We start from the raw sequence: 20,098 nt of genomic DNA, 5'->3' as shown, positions 1-20,098 counted from the left end.
AGTTTGAGGTGGTGAATCGGCCTCCAGATTTTCCGAAGGTCAATCTAATTAAGCGTCTGTGGGATCCGCTAGACAGACAAGCTCGGTCTTGAAGGATCTGCGGCTCGCGTCTTGGTGCCAGACACCACACACAACGCGAGAGAGCCAGGCCTTGAAAGATCAGAGCTGTTTCGGGAGCTAGAGGGGACATACACTATATTAATAATAGGGCTGAATATAATAGTGTAAGCTACGTACACAGATTGTGTAACCATGACAACAATTTCTGTCCACACAAAGACTGTCCACACACTGTCGTTGTGTGCGAGTTGTTTGATGAAGTTTAAAAAGCCGTTGTGTGTTTATTAGAAGAGAGTAAATGAATTACAGGAGTGTGTGCGTCTATGCTCCAGGTTTGTCTCTGGACTTTGAGGACTCGCGGCTGTACTGGGTCAGCGCCGGAAACGGAACCATCAGCCGCTGCAGACTGGACGGGACTGGACTGGAAGTGCTTGAGGGAGTGAAGGGCAAATTAAACAAACCCTCGGCTCTGGCCATCATGGGTACGACATGCTCATCACTCTCACTGGGGAAAGTCTATCTATCTGAGTTCTAAGGGGAACCAGATCGGACAAGCAAAACATGTTAAATTGTTTATTTACCGTAAAGATTCTGTCTGATATATCTACTGTCGTTGCCTAGGCGATAAGCTGTGGTGGGCGGATCAAGGGACAGATCAGATCGGGACCTGCGACAAGAGAGACGGAGGAAACTGGAAGGTTCTGAGGAACAGCACGGCTCCCATGATGCACATGAAGATCTACAATGAGACCGTGCAGAGAGGTGTGTGTGTGTGTGTGTGTGTGTGAGAGAGGGATGTTTAACATAATCTACAATAGTAACGCAGTGTTTTTTTACGTACTGTACATATTTGTGGAGCGTTTGTAAAAAAAAAAAAAATTGTCTTTTTGTTAATATAATTTTTTTCAAAATATTTTGTATCATTCATTCCAAATTATTTTGGAAAATGTCCCTTCCTGTTTTTTAAAACTTTTAAAAGCTCTGAAAACAGTAATTAATTATTAAAAGTGATATTATTTTTTATTCATAACAAATATAACAGTCCAATTGAAAATATATTTTAAATACAAATTTAAATACCAAATCAATTTATTTATTGAGAGTTAATTCAGCGTATATGTCTTTGCACTATTTCTTCTTGTGCATCATCTTTTTAGCATTTTAGTGTTTTACACTTTTTATCATTAAAATGTTTTTTTTTTGGGATGATTAAAAATGTAAAATGATATAATCTAATATAGTAGGTGTATATTTTGTACATTTTATTGATTTAAATGTTGATGTTCCAGGCTCGAACCTGTGCAGTAACTATAACGGTGATTGCTCTCAGCTGTGTTTGCCCACATCGCCGACCACACGCGCCTGTATGTGTACCGCTGGATACAGTCTGAAGAGTGGACAACAGTCCTGCGAGGGTATAACACAAGCACACACACACACACACACACACACACACACACACACAGATCTTTAACTTATTGATAGTTGATAGTGTCAGTACAGTGGATCCTCGGATTACGAGCATAATTCGTTCCGGAAGTGGGCTCGTATTCCAAAACACTCGTAAATCAAAGCACATTTTCCTATAATAAATAATGGAAATTAAAATTATTCGTTTCACAGCCCAAAAAAATAAATACATAAAAATAATTAACACAAAATATAAAGTAAAAATAAAACAAATTAACCTGCACGTTACCTTAAAAAAAGTAAAAATAAATCCCGACAGATAAGTGTTTCCATTTATGCACACAGGCGCTCTGTGTGTGTGTTTTTCTCTCTCCTGTGCTGCTGTGTGTGTGTTATGTGTTTGCGCGAGCGTAATTTCACACCGTGCCGGTTGTGTGTGAGTGAAGCCTTTCTGTTTTACACACAGACACACACACAGACACACACACAAACACATTAAAGGCGAGAAAGAGAGAGAGTGTGTGTGCGAACCTGCGCGGTTTCAAATTACACAACACACACACTTTGTAGCGCAAGAGGAAGAAAAACACACACACACATAACACACACACTCAAACACTGACACACAGTAAAGGCGAGGGAGAAAGAGAGAGTGAACCGGCGCGGTGTGTCAAATTACGCGCGCACACACAACACACACACACACACTCTGCAGCGCAAGAGAAAGAAACACACACACACACACACACACGGATTGATTATACCAGTAAGAGACGAGCACTAAGACCCAGCAGGGGAGATGAATACCTGCAGCGCAAGAGAGACGCCTTTGGGGTCAAAACAAGAAGCGCATGCGTTATACGTGATACTCGGAGCTCGTAAACCACGACAACGCTCGTTTTTTCAATAAGTTTTTCATAAGTCAAAATTTATTAAAAATCTATGCTCGTCTTGCGGAACACTCGTAAACCGCGTTACTCGTAATCCGAGGTTCCACTGTATTATGTTAATAGAGAAGTAATTTGTGTGTGTGTGTGTGTGTGTGTGTGTGTGTGTGTGTGTGTGTGTGTCTTGCGTATAGGTGTGGGGTCGTTCCTCCTTTACTCGGTCCATGAAGGAATCAGAGGAATCCCTCTCGACCCAGCGGATAAATCAGACGCTCTGGTGCCGGTGTCAGGATCGTCCCTCACCGTCGGCATCGATTTCCATGCAGGTGGGTTTATAAACAAGGTGTAATAACTGTCCATGATTCATCTGTGTGTGTGTGTGTGTGTGTGTGTGTGTGTGTGTCCGTCAGTGGAGAATCTTTTGTACAGTACATGTTTCTAAGAATGAGCTGTTGCTATAGCAATGATTGAGTACATTAATATAATCCTGCACTACTGTGAGAGCTGCTGTGACGGAAAATAAATCAACATCTTCTGACCAATCAGAACCCAGAATTTATCACTGCTCTGTGTGTGTGTGTGTGTGTGTGTGTGTGTGTGTGTAGATAATGACACTATTTACTGGGTGGACATGGGCCTGAGCACCATCAGCCGAGCGAAAAGAGATCAGACATGGAGAGAGGATATCATCACTAATGGCATCGGCAGGGTGGAGGGGATCGCTGTGGACTGGATCGCAGGTTATATAGACACACACACACACACACACACACACACACACACACACACACACACACACACAGAGACATAAACACAGAACTGTACAATGGCGTGTTAAGGGTGATGTTTCGCTCTGGACTGTGCAGGGAACATTTACTGGACTGATCAGGGCTTCGATGTGATCGAGGTGGCTCGACTGAACGGATCATATCGTTACGTCGTTGTCTCACAAGGACTCGACAAACCTCGCGCCATCGCACTTCATCCTGAGCGAGGGTGAGACATGACTGTCTGTCTCTTCATTAATTAGATTTTTCCTTTTTGCTGTTTCCCGAATTCCTATCTACTTATGTGTGTGTGTGTGTGTGTGTGTGTGTGTAGGTATTTGTTTTGGACAGAGTGGGGTCAGTATCCTCGAATAGAGAGATCTCGTCTGGATGGTAGTGAGAGAGCAGTCCTGGTTAATGTGAGCATTAGCTGGCCCAACGGCATCTCCATCGACTATGAGGTAGAAATATGTAGACAAACACACACACACACACACACACACACACACACACACACACACACACAATGGGTCAGGTCAGGTACTTATAGGCTCAGAAAGGGCCTGAAGTAATAGGGAGCGGGATGAGTGGTGCAAGTGCAGGCTTCCAAGGTGTTTGTTGGCACTGGGGACAATGATGAGGACAATGCTGGGGACAATGCTGGGGACAATGCTGGGGACAATGCTGAGGACAATGCTGAGGACAATGCTGGGGACAATGCTGGGGACAACTGGAGACAATGCTAAGGACAATGCTGGGGACAATGCTGAGGGCAACTGGAGATAATGCTGGAGACATTGCTGAGGACAATGCTGGGGACAATGCTGGGGACAATACTGGGGATGATGCTGGGGACAATGCTGGGGACAATGCTGGGACAACTGGAGACAATGCTAGGGACAATGCTGAGGACAATGCTGAGGACGATGCTGGGGACACTGCTGGGACAACTGGAGATAATGCTGGAGACATTGCTGAGGACAATGCTGGGGACAATGCTGAGGACAATACTGGGGATGATGCTGGGGATGATGCTGGGGACGATGCTAAGGACGATGCTGGGGACAATCCTGAGGACGATGCTGGGGACGATGCTGGGGACGATGCTGAGGACGATGCTGGGACAACTGGAGATAATGCTGGGGACGATGCTGGGGACGATACTGGGGACGAACCAGAGTTCTCGGAGATGACTTGGGATGCCACTGGTGATATTAGCAGGCTATGTTTTCACTCTTGAATGCCCAGGGTAGATCATGCACACTTCAGCAGCCCTACCATCTCTTGGCAGAAGGAGAGTGTTCATATTCCTCTGGTCTTATGTTCTTCGGGAGGTAGCACTTGTAGGAACTGGTCCAGGATAACCCTTATTTGGCGTCCGCGACAGCTGAAGCCTACACTACAGTAGGTGTCTCGGGACGATTGGTTTAAACTGCAGTTGGACGATTACTCTGTCCAATAGGTCAAGTCATGGAACTCTGCAGTTATTCTGGGAGATGAAAGACTCCAGTGTGCCTGGATTTCTCCTTCCAGGGTTTAGCTTTTTTTATAATGAGGCCCATTAATGAAACACTTTTGTCGGAGGAAGAATTAAGAAGTTCTGAATACATCTAGGCACATCAGTACACGCCATTTAAGCTTTAATTAAGATTGATTTGTTATTGTGGGAAATCAAAACAGCCTGCGAATTTTAATTGTTTAAAGATTTCCTGTTTAAATATATTTGCATGCTAATGAGCTGCGTTAGCATATTGCTATCACAGAGTGAACATTAGCGTTAGAAAACAGTAGGATGTGGCATTAAAACATTATTAAAATGTATCTGTTTATTTTGAGTTTATTTCTTTATGATTTATTTACCCATTCTTTATTGCTTTAAAGACTCAGTGACACTTTGATGCCTTTAAACTGAACCCTTTGAAGATTCGCTTCTCAGCTTGTGTTCTTTTAGCAAAAAGAAATTCAGGATGATTTATTTTTACTTTAGAGGTTTTATTGAATTCAGGTCACATGACTGTTTTTTTTTAATGTTCCTTTTTCTTCCTTGTGTTTTGTGCAGGAGGGGATGCTGTACTGGTGCGATGCTCGCACTGATAAAATTGAGAGGATTGATCTGGAGACAGGGGAGAAACGCGAGCTTGTGCTGGCCAGCAACAACATGGACATGTTCTCTGTGTCTGTGTTCGAGAACTACATCTACTGGAGTGATCGGTGAGAGAGAGATGGAGTGAGAGAGAGACAAAAGGAAAGCGAGACAGAGATGGAGAGGAAGGGTCATACAGAGAGATAAAGAAAACAAGACGGAGAGAAAGACATAAGACAGAGATAAATGGAGAAGGACAATAAGTAAGGGACATTGAAAGACAGGGGGATAGACAGAGAGTGAGACAAAATTAGAGAGACAGAAAGAGATTGAGAGAGAGAGAGAGAGAAAAAAGAAGATAGAGAAAGACAATAAGAAAGAGCGAGGAAGAGGGAGGACAGGAAAATTGATAGAGAGCGGGACTAAGATGGAGAAAAAATGTTTTTTTTCTACACAATGTAATTTTCGCTGCCATAAGTGTGTGTGTGTGTGTGTGTGTGTGTGTGTGTGTGTGTGTGTGTGTGTGTTTTAGGACCCATTCTAACGGCTCTATAAAGCGAGGAAGTAAACACAATGCCACAGACTCAGTCACTCTGAGGACGGGACTCGGAGTTCAGCTCAAAGACATCAAAGTGTTTAACAGAGCGAGACAGCAAGGTGAGATGCGCTTATGCAGTGTGTGTGTGTGTGTGTGTATGTGTGTGTAAAGAGAAATAATGATTTAATTAAATAGTAAATAATTAAATAAATGCAACTTCAAGCTTAAGTATATTATGCTGAGTGTCAAAGTCATTCAAATATAAATAAAGCATTTTCATTAAGAGTGAAAAATAGACGATTACGTTGATTTAACCTTGAACGGCATGAAGTCTGAGAATTACTGATTGATTTATAATAATTATTATTATGGGTTTGTTATTAATGTATTATTTTAAAAAAAAGTAATATGTAATATAAAAGGATAATGTTATCATTTTTATAAATATAAAAAAAGTTGTATCATTTAAAAAAAAAAATCATTATTTTAATTATATAAAAAAAAAAATTCCACAATCACATTTACACACGTTGTGTTTTATAAATCTGTTTGGCTAAAAATAAAAAAAAATAATAATAAAAAAAAAAATAAAAGAATGAAATGCAGAAATGATAATAAAACTCTTAAAGCAGCTTTAAAAAGTTCCATGTGGATTTTTTGTTTTTAATTTAATGAATTCTTAAGAAACTGTTTCTCTGTGTAACATCACCTCATTTTCTTTTCTTCCTCTCAGGGACGAATGTGTGTAAGGAGAATAACGGCGGTTGCGCGCAGTTGTGCCTATACCGCGGGAACAGCGTGCGTTCCTGCGCCTGTGCTCACGGCGCTCTGGATGAAGATGGGCGCGGCTGCAGGGATTACGCCGGATACCTGCTGTACTCGGAGCGCACCATCCTGAAGAGCGTGCACATATCAGATGAGAAGAACCTCAATGCTCCCGTCAAGCCGTTCGAGGACGCGGATCACATGAAGAACGTGATAGCGTTAGCGTTCGATTACCGTGGTGGTGCCGCTGGGGGGAGGGGAGCTAACCGCATCTTTTTCAGCGACATTCACTTCGGGAACATCCAGCAGATCAACGACGACGGCTCGGAGCGCAGAAGCGTGGTGGACAGTAAGTCTCTGACCTGTTACCTTATAACCTGATGGTTCTACACATGGATGCACCTGAGCATGAAGGTGACAGCGGGACATTTCTCATATTATTTTCATATTATTCAGGGAGCTGGAGTGTTGTTGTGTTGTAAGAACCACCTTCTAGGTTTCTAACCAATAACAGATGAGACCAAATTCTTGCAACCAATCACAGCACAGAAGACAGGATTCATAAGGCGTTGTTTAATTAATTAATTAATTAATGTATTTGTTATTATTATTTTGTAAGAAACTTTGCCGAGTACTGAATAAGACGTACTTATTTGGCATTGACTCTACGTACACTGACTTATAATAACTGATAATTATAATAAAAATAGAAATTAAAGAGATCGCTTTACTATTCCTTAATTTGTCAGGATTAATATTTCATAATAAAAGTTTTTTTTTTTTAAGCAATACATAATACTAAAGAGAGTTTATTCAGCGCTCAGTAACAGACATCAATACGATAAATAAAGTGTAATTTTTTTTAGCTTAATACTTAAAAAAGGAATGGCCTCCATTAGGTAACCTGTTTTTTATATGTATATTTTTTTTCTTGTTGTTGTTGTTTTTTAATTATTTAAATTATTTTAACATTTTCTTATCTTAAAGTGCCTGAAAATTATCCTCACCATATCAGATATTAAATAGAGCCACAAACAACCCATTCTGTTTTTTCATCACTTTTTCTTTTCTTTTTCCCATAAATTTCCTATGCATTCTTATTAAGTTTATTACTGATAAAATTACTGAACAAAGAAGAATCTTATATTTAAATGTCTACAATTTCAACTTACGAATTTTAAGGTTTAGTTAGAGAGTTGAGTTAGCAAAAAAAAAAAAAAAACACAAAAAAAATGTAAAAGAAAAAACAAAGAAAACCCTTCACAGGATGAAATATAAAGAATTTATTGTTCTTTTGAAGATAAAAAAGTGGAGACTGTAAATTTGTTTGTGTGAATTCATCATAAATGATAGTAAACGTAAGTGTTATGTCTTGTAAGTTGAAGTTTCTTTTGTAATACTTTCTATAAAACTTTCTTGTGTGATGTATAGCTGAGTAGTAAGATCTTTTTTTTTATAAAAACAATCAGAAATTAAACAGTTTAGGATTTGTAGGATAGATGAAAGTGGAAATTGCTACATTTAAGTCACATCTCCACAATAGTATATGTAATATATATATATATATATATATATATATATATATAAATTAGAATATTTTAGTTTGATAGCGAGCGGGCGAGTTCGTACAGTACAAGCACATGGCTTTAGGAGTCACTCTTTCTCACGAGTTTCTTAAGTTCCTTTCTGAATTTTTGTGACATGAAGACGTACAGGATGGGGTTTGCGACGGTTGATGAAGTGGCCATGACGCGAGCAAACGTAGCAAACGGTCCAAATCTGGGCAAAGGCCCGGTCCCTGTGGCCTGATACGCGAGCTGAACCAGCATCAGTCCATAGGAAGGCAGCCAGCACAAGACAAAAGCCAGAACCAGCAGAACTGACGTGTGGGTCACTTGCGTCTGGTACTGTTCTAACCGGTCCATCTGGTTGGTTTGACGGTTCTGCCTGGTTTTGTGCAGAAAGTGATATATCTTGCCATAAGCTAGCGTGATGATCACTAGCGGAAAAAGGAAGGCGAGTAAAAAGTGGCAAATGCCGTACGCTATCTGGCCCTGGTCAGACAGGAAGCTGAAACATATTAAATCCTCCCTGGTGGAGCGCAATTCGCTCCCTGAGATTAGCGTCCTCCAAACGAACTGTGGAATCCCCAAGATGATCGCCGGGACCCACAGAACCACAGTAGCGATTTTTAAATGCCTGCTCCTGCGCCAACGGTACGCTTTGGTTGGGTGAACCACAATCAAATAGCGACTAAAAGCTAGCGCGGCTAGCGTAAAGGCACTAGCAGAGGTACAGGTGGCTCCCATGAAGCTGACCGCTTTGCACATGAAGCTTCCAAAGAGCCAATGTCTGGTCGCTATGGCGACGGTGTGGTAGGGTACGCAGGACAGGAGGAAGATATCTGCTACACTTAAATTCAGAAGGAGGATGTCGGTTCCTTTTGTGTTAGCGTGATAGAGTCCAGCATGTGCTCCTTTCATTGTTCGCAAGATGATGATGATGACCAGGATGTGTCCAACCATTCCAGTCACTAGGATGAAGGTGTCCAGTATAGGGACAAGCACTTGTTCGACAACAGTGGGCCCTACAGCATCACTGATGTTCTCATTATTACCTGATTCTGTAAAGTTATCCATGACACCGACATCCATGCTAATCACAGAATCCCACATTGAGAAAGGGTTCCATAGGCAGCCTGGGAGTTACCAGTATTCCTTGTTAATATCAATTCCTTGTTAATAATATCCAAATATCAGCAGGTTTTTTCTTTACAGACATGAGCATTTGTGTCTGTTCATCTAAAAGACAGTCCTAAACTCATACAAAGTTCAAGTTTAGCATTTGTACCTCAGATGACGGGATTCTGCCGAGAAAGCTCCAAACTTCTCTTTTCCCCTCGGTCTGTGGAATGAGGAAATCTGGTCAATATTTACAGCAGGTGTAAAGTTGATAAAACCTCGTTGGAATGATTAGCGCACAGTCCAGAGTCCGAAGGACATTCCCCAACTGCTGGTTCAAAGGACACAGGACTCATTTATGGTCATATCTTTAGAACGTTATGTTGAATTTGATTCCCAGCTCTTAGAGATTCTTGTTTGTCTGGATCAAGTTTGCAGCTCCATGTAAATCGTGTTTTTTCCAAAGCTGCAAAGTTCCTCTGTTCCTTAAATATCTGGGATCTCTATCCTGGAGTTGTTTAAAGCTTAAAGGAAAATATGATGAGGTTTCTTATCCAATTTCCATTTCAAAAGATTCCTCCTTCCTACTGCCATGTGAAGAGCGTGTGAGATGAGCATGTCCTTTGAACTCGCTCTATAAACGGGCAAATCTTTTTGGCTTGCTGGGTTGGATGGTTTCCAGTTTATGGAAGATCCATAAAAGCTTCTTTAAAGCTTCGCCTGTTACATCCAGCGTGACAGGTTTCGGCCTTGTGTGCATTTCCTTCGTATAAACGTTAACGCTGTGTACTTTGAACCTCGCAAAAACGCAAGGCTTTGTTCCTCTCCAGCAAAAAGATGTTTGACGAAGCGTTTATATGCACAATTGACGAACAGTGAGAATGTATTATGAAGAGGACGAGGGCCACAGAAAGGCTCATTAATTTTATATAAATCCAACGCTGCTCAAACGGGTGCCGCTGTAATCCTCATGCTCATATTAGGAGTGTGGTTAGGAGTGTGTTGTCCTGAATTTGCTACGTCTCTGGGTGCGATTTAAACCTGAATCGTAAACAAATAAGGCTAATATTTGCTTAGTAAAAAAATCATCATGTTTTAAGCTGAACTGAAATGTTATCTGCATCAAAGTTAATCTATTAAATGAAATAAATATTAACATTATTTAGTTAATGAGTGATGACATTTACAGAGTTGGATTGTAGTCTTGCTCCTCCTTGCCGTGTTTTACTTTTAAGTTGTGGTTAACTTATGTTTTAATATCTAATGCGCTATAAACCGTTGGGTGGTTGGCATTGTTGATATTTAAACACAAATACACAAAATTAAAAAAAGAAAAGCACCCAATCAGTGCCGGTCTTCAAAAAGACCTCAAACCCTAGAAGGTAAAGATTTAAACTACAAGATCTGAGGTTTCAGTTATTTTTTCCGTGTCTGGAGTCAGGGGTTGGATGTGTGTGGGGTCAGTTAGCCGTTACATGTGAAATATCTTTTGTTTTTTTATTTCATTTCATTTTATCATTTTATATAATAATTTTAATTATTTGAACATTGTCCCTTACAGAAACCTTATAAAATCCAGATATACAGTAATTTTTAAACATGTACATTTCTGTTAGATGTTTTAGTTTTAATGTTCTAATTTTTTTTTATTTCTAATATTAGCCTGCAATAAAAAATGAGGCTTTTCCTTGCAGATGTGGGATCAGTGGAAGGTCTGGCGTATCACCGAGCCTGGGACACGTTGTACTGGACCAGTTACACCAGCTCCACCATCACGCGCCACACTGTAGACCAGAACCGCTGGGGGGCCTTCAACCGAGATGTGGTGGTGACCATGGCGGGAGACGACCATCCCCGAGCCTTCGTCCTCGACGAGTGTCAGAAGTAAATCAGAACTGCTTCACATCCGCGTCTGACTAAATAATGACTTCTTTTATTAAATGTTATAACTGAACTTTTTTCTCCTCCTCAGTCTGATGTTCTGGACGAACTGGAATGAACAGTCTCCCAGCATCATGCGTGCTAAGCTCTCGGGCTCGAACGTCCTGGCCATTATCAGGACCGACATCCGGACCCCGAACGGTCTCGCTATAGACCACCGCGCTGAGAAGCTGTACTTCACCGACGCCACGCTGGATAAGATCGAGCGCTGCGAGTACGACGGCAGCCATCGCTACGTGAGTTCAACACAAACCACACACATTTTTTTATTACATCAATATATATTTACATATGCGCACACAAATAGACACACACACACACTAACAGAAACACTGCTCTATCAGAAAACTTCTTAAACAAGGAACCTATCTAATGACACTTGCTTATAATACAATTGTAATAAACGCACATATAGTAACACATGCATGAATGTTGACTATATGAGAGAAGGAAGAAAAAAGAATCACTTGCTCAGTTGTGATCACATGACACTCAGCAGACAAAGCGGCATGCGCACTACTCGTAAATCAAGACCTCGCTCGTTTATCAAGTTAAAATTTATGTAAAAATTTAGCTCGTCTTGCAAAATGCTTGCAGAACAAGTTACTTGCAATCCATGTATTGTGTTGTGTGTGTGTGTTCATGTGTAGGTGATCCTGAAGAACGAGCCGGTCCACCCGTTCGGTTTGGCGGTATATGGTGATCACATCTTCTGGACAGATTGGGTTCGGAGAGCTGTGCTGAGAGCCGGGAAATACGTAGGAGACGACATGAAGGTGCTACGTGCCGACATCCCTCAACAGCCAATGGGAATCATCGCCGTCGCCAACGACACCAATGGCTGTGAGTCTGAGCTCAGGGGGCATCAGGCGCGGTTCAATTTTGGGGAATAATGAAGTTTTACTGAAATTTTTTATGATAATATCAGCTCACAGCAAGCAGCTCTCAGCTGTTTTAAATGTGTGTGTGTGTGTGTGTGTGTGTGTGTGTGTACACCTCAGCCAGATAATTACCTGCCAAAAGTAATTTCAGAAACTGACAGGGGCAAAAAAAAGTCCATAAAGCTGAGCAGCTAGACCACACACACACACACACACAAAAAAAAAACCAAATCGATATCCATGTAAAAGGTGATGTGACTTATTTCTTAAAACCACTGATCAAGGCTCATATTAAATCTTGCTCGTTGTTTATGTTTTTAAAGTTTTTCATTTTAATATCTTTATCATATATGTAATACACTGATATAAACAAAGCACTACACAACTTGTATACTTAAATAATAAACTGATTCATTCGTCATGCGTTAATTTAAATTAATTCACGAGTCATGATTCATTTTACGAGTCAAATCAAAAGAATCACTCGGCCATGTTTCTCATTGAGACAATAAAACATATCAAATTCAAATTTTATTTGTCACATACACAGTCATACACGGGTACGAAATGTAGTGAAATGCTTATACGACCGCCAGTGACCTTAATAAGAGAATTAAAGCTTATAATAAGAAATAAATATGAATAAAAGAAATATGATAGAAAAATTAAATTGAACTAGGATAAAAATAGAACAAAAAATAGAAATATACTGTACAAGAGCATATAAGAAATTGATATTTTTGGAAGAAAGATGGTGTGCAAATATGCATAGAAATTATCATGTATTATTAAGGTGCCATTATTAAAGTGTCTTTGTGCAATGGTCCAGAATGTGAACGTAAACATGTAGTGTAGATGTGAGGGTAGATGTGCGTGGATTTGTCCATAGTGTCCATGGATGTAAAAGATTGATTGATTGATTGATTGATTGATTGATTGATTGATTGTGAAAAGATTGTGTTAGTTCTACATAGTGGTTTGGGTGAGAATACGCATTAAAGTCGTTTTTGATTAGCTTGAACATTATAAAATTTTGGTATTTATTTATTTTAAATATCTGATATAGTTAAAGGTTTTCTTTACACATAATAATTTTCATTGGAAATTAGATTTATTCAGGCAAGCTGCATTATGCCACCACTAATGTGCTGGTGGAAGGGGTGGGGCTTATATGGTTTATGGGTGTGTCCAATTTGCATAATAATACAATCTGGATTTCTCAATGTGTGTGTGTGTGTGTGTGTGTGTGTGTGTGTGTGTGTGTGTGTGTGTGTTTGTAGGCGAGTTCTCACCCTGCAGGGTGAATAACGGTGGATGTGAGGATCTGTGTTTGTTGACGTCTGATGGACGAGTGAACTGCAGCTGTAGAGGAGACAGGAAACTGCTGGAGGACAACACTTGCATTGGTAACACACACACACACACACACACACACAGACACACACATAGAGTACAATGTGGATGTAACACACACACTAATATAATAAAACATGGCGTGTGTGTGTGTGTGTGTGTGTGTGTGTGTGTGTGTGTGTGTGTGTGTGTGTTTTAGTTCCCAACACTTCCTGCAGCAGTATCAATGATTTCCAGTGTGTGAACGGAGACTGTATCGATTACTCACTCACCTGTGATGGAACAGCGCACTGCAAAGACAAATCCGACGAGAAGCAATCATTCTGCAGTAAGGGTTCTTCAGAGGTTCCTCAGTGGTCCTAAGTTTACTCAGAATCTTTTAAACGCTCCTTCACAGGATGAACGAGCAGCCTTGAACACTAGAGATGAAAATTGTGTTTAATCTGAAAAAAAAACTGTTTAGAAAAGAAGTTGAGTTGTTTAGACTGCAGCTAACGTTGTGTGTGTGTGTGTGTGTGTGTGTGTGTGTGTGTGTGTAGATAACCGAGTGTGTAAGAAGAGTTATAAGCGGTGTGTGAACAGTCGGTGTGTGAGGCTGGGCTTGTGGTGTAACGGCCATGATGATTGTGGAGATAACTCAGACGAGGCTTTCTGTAACGGTGAGGAATATACAGTCACTTAATGAATAATTATGTGTTTATTGAAGATTTAAAGAATATTTAAATAATGTTTGTACAAGTCAATCATCTATACTGTAAATATAAATTGTGTGTTTAAAGCAATCAGATATGTAACATAGCTAATAAATGTAGATGTGAGAAATGTTTAGAAGCTGACAGAGAGACAGCAGGTAGGATGTAATACTGTGTGTGTGTGTGTGTGTGTGTGTGTGTGTGTGTGTGTGTCCAGCCACCATGTGTGCTCCTGATCAGTTTCAGTGCCGGGACGGTCGCTGCATCTCCAACTCCACTCGCTGTAATCAGGTGATCGACTGCGACGACGCCACCGATGAGATGAACTGCAGTACGTTATCTATCTATCTGAATATCATATTTATAATTCAAGAAGGAAAAATCTCACGAACTTGTCACCATGAAAAAAGAGCAATGTATTAGTAATAATGTCTAATAAAAGTGGCACAGCTTTAGCATAGCTACTGGTGTAAACATCTTTTCCCGTAGTCAGCTGTGAAGAAGGTGTACAGTGCCATCGTGTGTTTGAACAGCGCAAGATAATTGTCTTTAGGCTCTGTGTATACACACACGCACACACATACAGTACACACACACACACACACACACACACAGCAGGACTGCTTTAAGCCTTTACACAATATGACATTAATCAAATCACAGATCATGTGACCTCTCGACGGTAGTGCACCAGATACCGAGACAGTTAAACCTTGTATTTGGGAAGTGTACTTGTATATCAAAACACTCGTATATCAAAGTGAATTTCCCCCATAAGAAATAATAGAAACATAAATCATTCGTTCCACAGCCCCAAAAAATAAATACCTAAAAATAACTAACACAAAATATAAAGTAAAAATAAAACAAATGAACCTGCACTTTACCTTTTTTAAAAAAAAAACGTATAAAAATAAATAAATCCCTAACCAATAAGTGTTTCCAAGTTGCCACTGTTGGGCCCTTGAGCAAGGCCCTTAATTCTTAACTGGTCAGATGTACAGTATAATGAGATAAAAATATAAGTCGCTCTGGATAAAAGCGTCTGCCAAATGCCCAAATGTAAATGGTCCCGTTTGTGCGTGCAGGTGCTGTGTGTGCGCGTGTGTGTGTGTGAACCTGAAGTAAGGAGCCCCTCCCCCTCTCCCCCTTCTCGTCTTACATGGTTACTCTTCCTCCACTTTTTTTTTTTTTTTTTTACACACACGCGCGTGCGCACACAACGGAAAGACTGTTTTATCTAAAAATAAACAAGAAATCTCTCTAATGACACTCGACTGAGCAACACACTAATGGAATCACTGCTGTAAAGCGAAAATAAAACAAATTAACCTGCACTTTACCTTTAAAAAGAATCGTGTCAGAGCAGTGTTTCTGTGTAGAGCAGAGAGAAAGAGTGTGTGTGTGTGTCTGTGTGTGTCTCTGAAGGTAGAAGTAGGAGGGGTCTGAGCCTTGAGCAGAGAGAGAAAATAGATCTTTAACCTCTCTAATGAGACTCGCTTTTGCTTTACACTCGCGCTGTACACACACACGCATACAAACACAAAAATAAAATATGTTTTACGCACACACACGTGGTCACACTGTTATAGTAAACAGTACAACGTGCACGGATGTTGATTATACCAGTAAAAGATGCGCACTAAGACGGAGCAGGGGAGACGATTACCCACAATTCCACAGCGCAAGAGAGAGAAAAACCATTGGCTCAGTTGTGATCACGTGACGCTAAGTGTCAAAGCAAGAAGCGCATGCGTGATACGTGATACATGATACTCGGTACTCGTAAACCAAGACTTTTTTGACGTTTTTCAAGTCAAAATTATTATAAAATCTTTGCTCGTCTTGCGGAACACTCGCAAACCGCATTACTCGCAATCCAAGGTTTCAATGTTAAAATAATTAATACAGAAAGTAGACTAAAAATAAACAAATTAATCTGCACTTTTGTAAGGATCCCGACATAACAGTGTTTCCAGTGGTGTGTGTGTGTGTGTGTGTGTGTGTGTGTGTGTGTGTGTGTGTGTGTGTGTGTTTGTGTACACGGATTCACAGATGTTGACTATACAAGTGACGCACGCGCACTGAGACTAAGTATGGGAGACATGAGCAATATGTGGGAGATATATTGATATTAGTGATGTATGTGCCTTTTCAGCAATGACGGATTGTTCCAGTTATTTCCGCCTGGGGGTTAAAGACGCCTCATTTCAGAGGTGTGAGTTTACTACGCTGTGTTACGTTCCGTCATGGGTGTGTGACGGAGCCAACGACTGTGGAGACTTTTCAGATGAAAGCCACTGTCCAGGTAACACAGATATGGAGATACTTTTTATTAAACATTCTATACATTTATACATATTTTTTTTCTTTTTCCCTATTATTATTATTATTATTATTTTTAGTATTGTTGTTGTTTTTGTTGTCGTCATCGTCATTAACGGGGTTAAAACGAAGTATTTATTTTTTTCTTATTTGTGGACCAAATTTTTCTTTTATGTTTCATGGGAAATAATTTATGTAATTGACATTAAATCTGTATATACAGTGCATATATAGTATGTATTTAATTTTAAAGTTTATTGATTTTATCATTTTATTTTCCTCCATTAGATCCTTCTGGGGGGAAGAAAAAATGTCCATCCAACTTCTTCTCATGTCCGAGCGGCCGCTGCATCCCACTAAGCTGGACATGTGATAAAGAGAACGACTGTGAGAACGGAGCGGACGAAGTCAACTGCAGTAAGAGTCACACACACACACACACACACACACACACACGCACTTGTTTTTGGTAGTAATATTTAAATTTATTAATCTTATAAGTCAGCCTCATTAGCTGATTGTTTGTGTGTGTGTGTGTGTGTGTGTGTAGATAAGGTGTGTACAGGTTCTCAGTTCGAGTGTGGGAATCATCGCTGTATCTCCAGCAGCTGGCTGTGTGACGGAGCGGATGATTGTGGAGACGGGACTGATGAGGACAGCAGATGCAGTGAGTCATAGCAAAAGGATGGATTTTTTTTATTACTCTTTTATTCCTAGTTAATAATAAGATACTCTTCTGTATCCTTCCCTGCAGAGAATAAGACGTGCGGTGCAGATGAGTACCAGTGTCCAGGTTCGCACAAGTGTATTCAGCAGCGCTGGCTGTGTGACGGAGACAGGGACTGTCCGGACGGAGAAGACGAGAGCACCAAGGCCGGCTGCTGTCAGAGCTAATTTCTGTCGTTCTTACTACAGTGTTGTTCATATTCTAGAATTATCATGATGTCATTTAATTATTTCTTTATAAATCTATTTAAGATAAAGGTGTGCTATGGTCTTGATGTTCAATTAATTTAAAAATTTTAACAGCATGTTTAAATAATAATTCTGCTAAATTTGAACAAAGGCCGTATTAGTGGTGTTAGCGTGATGTGTTGACTAACGTTGAGATCCCCGCTGTATTTCTTCCTCTCTAGTTTTCAGTAACACATGTGAAGCTAAAGAGTTCATGTGCCGTAATAAGGAGTGTATCCCCAAACAATTTGTGTGTGACCACGATAAAGACTGCAGTGATGGCTCAGACGAGTCCATCGAGTGCGGTAAGTGTGTCATACTGTAAATACATCCAAGCCCTGCTCTGATTATGTTAAAAGATGGTCTAAGCATCAGTAACAGTGACACCCATGCCTTCAGGTCTGGTGTGTAATTAGAAATTTCCCCTGTTGTTTTTTTTCTTGGCACGCAGAGTATCCCACATGTAAGCCTAACGAGTTCCGTTGTGCTAACGGACGCTGTCTGATCCAGAGCTCATGGCAGTGCGATGGAGAATTCGACTGTCACGATCACTCGGATGAAGCCCCGAAAAACCCCAACTGCAGCGGCCCAGGTGATTTTATCTCGCTGTGTGATGTTTAAGACGAAGTTTTGTGCTCCGGAGATCCTGCTGTCACCTGCAAGATGGTTATTTTCTCATTGTCTGAAATGTCGTATATCAAAGAGTTACACTGTATCATTTATCAAAAACAACAACATTATTTGTAACAGTTTGTAAATCAGCTTTGAAGCCAGAAACTTAATTTATTAAGAACACAAACTGAATGCCTACATGGTCGAGTGGCCAGACGGAAGCCACTCCTTAGTAAAAAGCACTGTGCAGCCGTCTGGAGTTCGCCAAAAGGCACCTGAAGAACTCCCAGACCATGAGAAACACAATTCTCAGGATGATGAGACTCTCTGTCCGCTCTAATATATGGGCCTGATTGGTGGATTGCTGCAGAGATGGTTGTCTTTCTGGAAGGTTCTCCATCAGGTTCTTGGTCACCTCCAGGCCCTTCTCCTCCGATCGCTCAGTTTAGATGGCAAGAAGAGTCCTGGTGGTTTCGAACTTCTTCCACTTACGGATGATGGAGGCCACTGTGCTCATTGGGACCTTCAAAGCAGCAGAAATCTTTCTGTAACCTTCTCCAGATCTGTGCCTCGAGACAATCCTGTCTCTGAGGTCTACAGACAATTCCTTTGACTTCATGCTTGGTTTGAGCTCTGACATGAACATTAACTGTAGAACCTTATATAGACAGGTGTGTGAATCATGTCCAATCAACTGGATTTACCAGAGGTGGACTCCAATTAAGCTGCAGAAACATCTCAAGGATGATCAGGGGAAACAGGAATACTTATGTAGATGTGCTTTCTCAATCTTTTTTTTTTATTTATAAATTCGCAAAAATATCAAGTAAACTTTTTTCATCTTGTCATTATGGGGTGTTGTGTGACATAACAAAATGTAAAAAAGTGATGCGCGTGATGTGAATACTTTCCGGATGCACTGTGTGTTAGCATTGTGTCCCTAGAACTGTTTAATGAAATGTAAAACTAATTAACAATTTTTTTTGTTAAGAAACTACCTTTGCCCTTTTTTGGAAAACCAGAGAAGAAGTGTAACGAGACGGCGTACACATGCGGGAACGGGAACTGCGTGGACGAGGCGCTGCTGTGCGACCGCAGGGACGACTGTGGCGACGGCACCGATGAGCTCAACTGCTTCGTTAACGAGTGTCTGAACAGCAAACTGAGTAGCTGCAGTCAACTCTGCGAGGACATGAAGATCGGCTTTAAGGTCGAACATCCCTGGGAGTTTTTCTTTTTTTTCTTTTATTGGTTAGGGAAATAAAAACATTTGCATACGTTGATGATTCCGTGTATTAAAATAAAGCCGTGTTACCGCCCTCGCAGTGCCGCTGTCACACCGGGTTCAGCCTGAAGGACGACGGGAAGACGTGCGCGGACGTGGACGAGTGCTCCAGCACCTTCCCTTGCACGCAGCGCTGCATCAACACACATGGCAGCTTCAGGTGCTTGTGTGTGGACGGATATCAGCTCAGTCCCACCGACCCCACCGTCTGCAAGTCGACCTCCGGTACCCTCAGCTTCACGCGCTCGATAACTTATTAATACCAGAGTTATCAATAGCGACGATAACTCATCATCAATTAAGCTGGAGGAATTATTGAAATAAACGAAAACACTAATCAGATTGTTGCTCTTTCTCTCAGATGAAGAGCCATTCCTCATCTTTGCCAACCGCTATTATCTCAGGAAGCTCAACCTGGACGGATCAAACTACACACTTCTAAAGCAGGTATTATTTTTAAATTCTATTTTAAATCATTTTTCCCATGATGGTGTACACTGCATTTGTATTTTACACAGTGATAATTCAGTTTCCTGTATATGAACACTATTAATTACTTTGTTTACTGCGTGTGTGTGTGTGTGTGTGTGTGTGTGTGTGCGTGTATTGTACAGGGCCTGAACAATGCCGTAGCTCTGGATTTTGACTACAGGGAGCAGATGATTTATTGGACGGACGTGACCACACAGGGCAGCATGATCAGACGCATGCACCTTAACGGCTCCAACGTCCAGGTAACGCGTTTATGACCTTGTTAATGATCAACAGCTTCTCCCACCGGTGTGTGTGTGTGTGTGTGTGTGTGTGGTTATAGATAGAAATATGCGTACTTAATTTAATAGAAATTCTGAAAAAGTGTTTCTC

At 40.8% G+C, this 20,098-nt stretch overlaps 2 protein-coding genes across 4 annotated transcripts in view; one reads left to right on the top strand and one right to left on the bottom strand.

Annotated features, from left to right (window-relative positions):
• Nucleotides 1-20,098, top strand: part of lrp1aa (low density lipoprotein receptor-related protein 1Aa) — a 128,325-nt gene that overhangs the window by 75,477 nt on the left and 32,750 nt on the right. For all 3 annotated transcript variants that reach the window (XM_053484044.1, XM_053484046.1, XM_053484045.1), the window contains exons 32-58: nt 393-542; nt 682-822; nt 1,350-1,475; nt 2,552-2,683; nt 2,963-3,097; nt 3,224-3,353; nt 3,459-3,585; nt 5,184-5,335; nt 5,740-5,864; nt 6,479-6,859; nt 10,886-11,075; nt 11,164-11,368; nt 11,783-11,975; nt 13,294-13,419; nt 13,566-13,694; nt 13,906-14,025; nt 14,276-14,389; nt 16,217-16,366; nt 16,672-16,800; nt 16,934-17,050; nt 17,138-17,266; nt 17,520-17,642; nt 17,789-17,929; nt 18,972-19,159; nt 19,276-19,459; nt 19,596-19,681; nt 19,849-19,968. In XM_053484044.1, the coding sequence (XP_053340019.1) occupies nt 393-542; nt 682-822; nt 1,350-1,475; nt 2,552-2,683; nt 2,963-3,097; nt 3,224-3,353; nt 3,459-3,585; nt 5,184-5,335; nt 5,740-5,864; nt 6,479-6,859; nt 10,886-11,075; nt 11,164-11,368; nt 11,783-11,975; nt 13,294-13,419; nt 13,566-13,694; nt 13,906-14,025; nt 14,276-14,389; nt 16,217-16,366; nt 16,672-16,800; nt 16,934-17,050; nt 17,138-17,266; nt 17,520-17,642; nt 17,789-17,929; nt 18,972-19,159; nt 19,276-19,459; nt 19,596-19,681; nt 19,849-19,968 (4,043 nt within the window). The remainder of the gene's footprint in view (nt 1-392; nt 543-681; nt 823-1,349; nt 1,476-2,551; nt 2,684-2,962; nt 3,098-3,223; nt 3,354-3,458; nt 3,586-5,183; nt 5,336-5,739; nt 5,865-6,478; nt 6,860-10,885; nt 11,076-11,163; nt 11,369-11,782; nt 11,976-13,293; nt 13,420-13,565; nt 13,695-13,905; nt 14,026-14,275; nt 14,390-16,216; nt 16,367-16,671; nt 16,801-16,933; nt 17,051-17,137; nt 17,267-17,519; nt 17,643-17,788; nt 17,930-18,971; nt 19,160-19,275; nt 19,460-19,595; nt 19,682-19,848; nt 19,969-20,098) is intronic.
• LOC128511269 (somatostatin receptor type 5) lies at nt 8,125-9,758 on the bottom strand. Its single transcript, XM_053484047.1, has one exon. It carries the CDS (start codon nt 9,183-9,185, stop codon nt 8,157-8,159), a length of 1,029 nt encoding a protein of 342 aa, XP_053340022.1. The 5' UTR covers nt 9,186-9,758; the 3' UTR covers nt 8,125-8,156.

This window comes from Clarias gariepinus, chromosome 23 (assembly GCF_024256425.1).
Source record: "Clarias gariepinus isolate MV-2021 ecotype Netherlands chromosome 23, CGAR_prim_01v2, whole genome shotgun sequence".
Taxonomy (NCBI): domain Eukaryota; kingdom Metazoa; phylum Chordata; class Actinopteri; order Siluriformes; family Clariidae; genus Clarias; species Clarias gariepinus.
The sequence above is the reverse complement of the archived record's forward strand: the minus strand, read 5'-3'. Positions and strand labels throughout refer to the sequence as shown.

Coding starts and splice junctions, on each gene's coding strand:
- LOC128511269 (XM_053484047.1), bottom strand. CDS start 9,185: ATGTGGGATTCTGTGATTAGCATGGATGTCGGTGTCATGGATAACTTT.